General features: G+C 30.0%; 1 protein-coding gene across 1 annotated transcript in view; it reads left to right on the top strand.

Moving 5' to 3' along the window:
* The window catches only part of arhgap27l (Rho GTPase activating protein 27, like), a 29,720-nt gene that overhangs the window by 13,602 nt on the left and 11,118 nt on the right, over nt 1-5,000 (top strand). The window contains 7 exon segments of the mRNA XM_054607336.1: nt 722-853; nt 855-902; nt 982-1,099; nt 1,102-1,145; nt 1,327-1,388; nt 1,591-1,675; nt 1,770-1,865. Coding sequence (XP_054463311.1) covers nt 722-853; nt 855-902; nt 982-1,099; nt 1,102-1,145; nt 1,327-1,388; nt 1,591-1,675; nt 1,770-1,865 — 585 coding nt within the window.

Genomic DNA, 5,000 nt, shown 5'->3' with positions numbered 1-5,000 from the left:
GGGACCGTTCAAGTTTACAACTTTGTTTATAGATCATTTATTTTATTCTTCTTCATGTTTGACATGTTTCTGAACTCTGTGAGGTCATTAAAGTTGAATAGATGTAATCTGAGACGTTCAGGTTCACGTGCTACTGAGGAACAGCTGACGGTTCACTGCCTTGCTCAAAGACACTTCAACAGGACAGACAACATTTATAGTCGTATACGACACCGTTATTTAGGTAGTTCATCTCATTTAAACACTGTTGCTAGGTTACTGTCAACAGTCAAAGTACAAATTCTATATATGTAAATTCTGTTACAAGTTAAAGCCACACATTCAAAATCTTTCTTAAGTACGAGCATCAAAATGTACTAATGTATAATAATAACAATAATAATAATGATAATGATTATAGTGATAATAACAATAATAATTATAATAAAAATAATGATAATAATAATAATAATAATAATAACAATAATGATAATAATAATAATGATAATAACAATAATAGTGATAATAACAATAATAATTATGATAACAATAATAATAATAATAATAATAATAATTATAATAATAATAACAATAATGGAGATAACAATCACGATAGTTCAACCAGACTTTTAATTATTGAAGTTGTCAAAACCACATTGGTGCAGTAAACAGGAGTGTACCTGAACGCACCATCAGTGGTGTAGCTGGTTCTACTGAACAGAACCCGTCTCTCTGGTTCCAGGTTCACACGGACCAGGACAGCGGGAAGCAGTTCTATTTCCACCCTGGGACCAGAGAGACCACCTGGTCCTGACCCCGCAGGCCCGCACCCCCTGATGGAGACCTGGACCAGTCGATGGGGAGCGAGGGGGTCAGCTGACCTCCCCTCCCCCTCCCCTCTGCTCTCCCCCGCCTCCTCTCAGGTAGTGTTCAGGGTCAAAGTGCTCCAGATTCAAACGTTAAGGTAAACACATGAAGTGAAAGTGAGCTGCTTCCTGTCAGGGTTCTGCTGGTTGGGAGCAGCTGGTGGACGAGGTCTCAGGGAGGTTTTACTACCACAACCCCACCTCAGGAGCCACGTCATGGGCCGCCCCGGAGCCGCTCTCTCCTTCCTCCCCCTCCTCCCCCCAGGAGCTCCGGCCAACAGGAAGCCCGACGACGGTCCGGTACGATCCTGAGATAAATCTGGATTAGGTCTGGTTTAGGATGACTGAAGTCTGACTGAGTTAAATCACAGCGTGATGTCACAACTACAAAATAAGCTTCATATAATAGTAGAAGTCGTGTTTATTAAAATGAAAATCTAGATTTATTAAAATAATTCTGTATTTTTATGATTATCTGAAGCCTCCGCTGCCCGAGGAAGATTATCCTTCACACGCACAGAATGACAACGACGTCTTCACAACACACAACACACACACACACACACACACACACACACACACACACACACACACACACACACACACACACACACACACACACACACACACACACACACACACACACACACAGGCTGAGGAATACGTTGAGTTCACAGCGCTGACATATGAATCCTTCAATAACTTTGCTGTTTAACCTCCAGTGTGTCACTTCTTGTTTCTTACAGAATCCTCCGCAGCACGTGTGTTCGATTCCCAGAGCTCAGCTCGACCTAAAAGATGAAACCGGCACCGAGTTCAGGCTGCAAGAGGTAATAAATCCACAGCTCCAGTTTGTTCATCAGTCAGGCTGTTGGTATGTCAGATTTTTTTATTCATGAATAAATAAATTCATGATTGTTTTAGCTTCCATCTTTGCCCCAAATGCTGTTGGGAAATGGAGTTTCTGAGGAGGGAACGACTGTGCAGCTCAAAAACTGGAGACACAGCGTTGCTGAAGAGGTAGGTCGAACCATCAACCATCAACAGCCTGTAACCAGATGAAATAATAACTAGTACTAACAGAATAATAACTAGTACAAACATATAATAACTAGTACAAACAGATAATAACTAGTACAAACAGATAATAACTAGTACAAACAGATAATAACTTGTACTAACAGAATAATAACTAGTACAAACAGATAATAACTAGTACAAACAGATAATAACTAGTACTAACAGAATAATAACTAGTACAAACAGATAATAACTTGTACTAACAGAATAATAACTAGTACAAACATATAATAACTAGTACAAACAGATAATAACTAGTACAAACGTATAATAACTAGAACAAACAGATAATAACTAGTACAAACATATAATAACTAGTACAAACAGATAATAACTGGTACAAACAGATAATAACTAGAACAAACATATAATAACTAGTACAAACAGATAATAACTAGTACAAACATATAATAACTAGAACAAACATATAATAACTAGTACAAACATATAATAACTAGAACAAACATATAATAACTAGTACAAACAGATAATAACTAGAACAAACAGATAATAACTAGTATAAACAGATAGTAACTAGTACAAACATATAATAACTAGTACAAACAGATAATAACTAGTACAAACATATAATAACTAGTACAAACATATAATAACTAGTACAAACAGATAATAACTAGTACAAACAGATAATAACTAGTACAAACAGATAATAACTAGTACAAACAGATAATAACTAGAACAAACATATAATAACTAGTACAAACAGATAATAACTAGTATAAACAGATAATAACTAGTATAAACAGATAGTAACTAGTACAAACATATAATAACTAGTACTAACAGAATAATAACTAGAACAAACAGATAATAACTAGTACAAACAGATAATAACTAGTACAAACATATAATAACTAGTGCAAACATATAATAACTAGTACAAACAGATAATAACTGGTACAAACAGATAATAACTAGTACAAACATATAATAACTAGTGCAAACATATAATAACTAGTACAAACAGATAATAACTAGTACAAACAGATAATAACTAGTACAAACATATAATAACTAGTGCAAACATATAATAACTAGTACAAACAGATAATAACTAGTACAAACATATAATAACTAGTACAAACAGATAATAACTAGTACAAACAGATAATAACTAGTACAAACAGATAATAACTAGAACAAACATATAATAACTAGTACAAACATATAATAACTAGAACAAACATATAATAACTAGTACAAACAGATAATAACTAGTACAAACAGATAATAACTAGTACAAACATATAATAACTAGTGCAAACATATAATAACTAGAACAAACATATAATAACTAGTACAAACAGATAATAACTAGTACAAACATATAATAACTAGAACAAACATATAATAACTAGAACAAACATATAATAACTAGTACAAACAGATAATAACTAGTACAAACATATAATAACTAGTACAAACAGATAATAACTAGAACAAACATATAATAACTAGTACAAACAGATAATAACTAGTACAAACAGATAATAACTAGAACAAACATATAATAACTAGTACAAACATATAATAACTAGTACAAACATATAATAACTAGTACAAACAGATAATAACTAGTACAAACAGATAATAACTAGTACAAACAGATAATAACTAGAACAAACATATAATAACTAGTACAAACAGATAATAACTAGTACATAACAGAACAAACATATAATAAAGTACAAACTAGATAATAACAAACATATAATAACTAGTGCAAACATATAATAACTAGTATATAATAACTAGTACAAACAGATAATAACTAGAACAAACATATAATAACTAGTACAAACAGATAATAACTAGTAAACATATAATAACTAGAACAAACATATAATAACTAGTACAAACAGATAATAAATAGTACAAACAGATAATAACTAGTATAAACAGATAATAACTAGTACAAACCGATAATAACTAGTACAAACATATAATAACTAGTACTAACAATAACTAGATATAATAACTAGTACATATAATAAAATATATAATAACTTGTACTAACAGATAATAACTAGTACAAACATATAATAACTAGTACAAACAGATAACTAGTACAAACATATAATAACTAGTACTAACAGAATAATAACTAGTACAAACATATAATAACTAGTACAAACATATAATAACTAGTACAAACATATAATAACTAGTACAAACATATAATAACTAGTACAAACATATAATAACTAGTACAAACATATAAAACAGATAATAACTAGTACAAACAGATAATAACTAGTACAAACAGATAATAACTAGTACAAACATAACTAGTACAAACATATAATAACTAGTACAAACATATAATAACTAGTACAAACAGAATAATAACAGTACAAACAATAATAACTAGTACAAACATATAATAACTAGTACAAACATATAATAACTAGTACAGATAATAACAGTACAAACAGATAATAACTAGTACAAACAGATAATAACTAGTACAAACAGATAATAACTAGTACAAACAGATAATAACTAGTACAAACAGATAACTAGTACAAACATATAATAACTAGTACTAACAGAATAATAACTAGTACAAACATATAATAACTAGTACAAACATATAATAACTAGTACAAACATATAATAACTAGTACTAACATATAATAACTAGTACAAACAGATAATAACTAGTACAAACAGATAATAACTAGTACAAACAGATAATAACTAGTACAAACAGATAATAACTAGAACAAACATATAATAACTAGTACAAACAGATAATAACTGGTACAAACAGATAATAACTAGTACAAACATATAATAACTAACTAGATAATAACTGTACAAACATATAATAACTAGTACAAACAGATAATAACTAGTACAAACAGATAATAACTAGTACAAACATATAATAACTAGAACAAACATATAATAACTAGTACAAACAGATAATAACTAGTACAAACAGATAATAACTAGTATAAACAGATAATAACTAGTACAAACCGATAATAACTAGTACAAACATATAATAACTAGTACTAACAGAATAATAACTAGTACAAATATATAATA

The sequence above is a fragment of the Anoplopoma fimbria genome, chromosome 11 (genome assembly GCF_027596085.1).
Source record: "Anoplopoma fimbria isolate UVic2021 breed Golden Eagle Sablefish chromosome 11, Afim_UVic_2022, whole genome shotgun sequence".
In the NCBI taxonomy this organism is placed as follows: domain Eukaryota; kingdom Metazoa; phylum Chordata; class Actinopteri; order Perciformes; family Anoplopomatidae; genus Anoplopoma; species Anoplopoma fimbria.
This window is presented reverse-complemented; position numbering and strand designations above follow the sequence as displayed.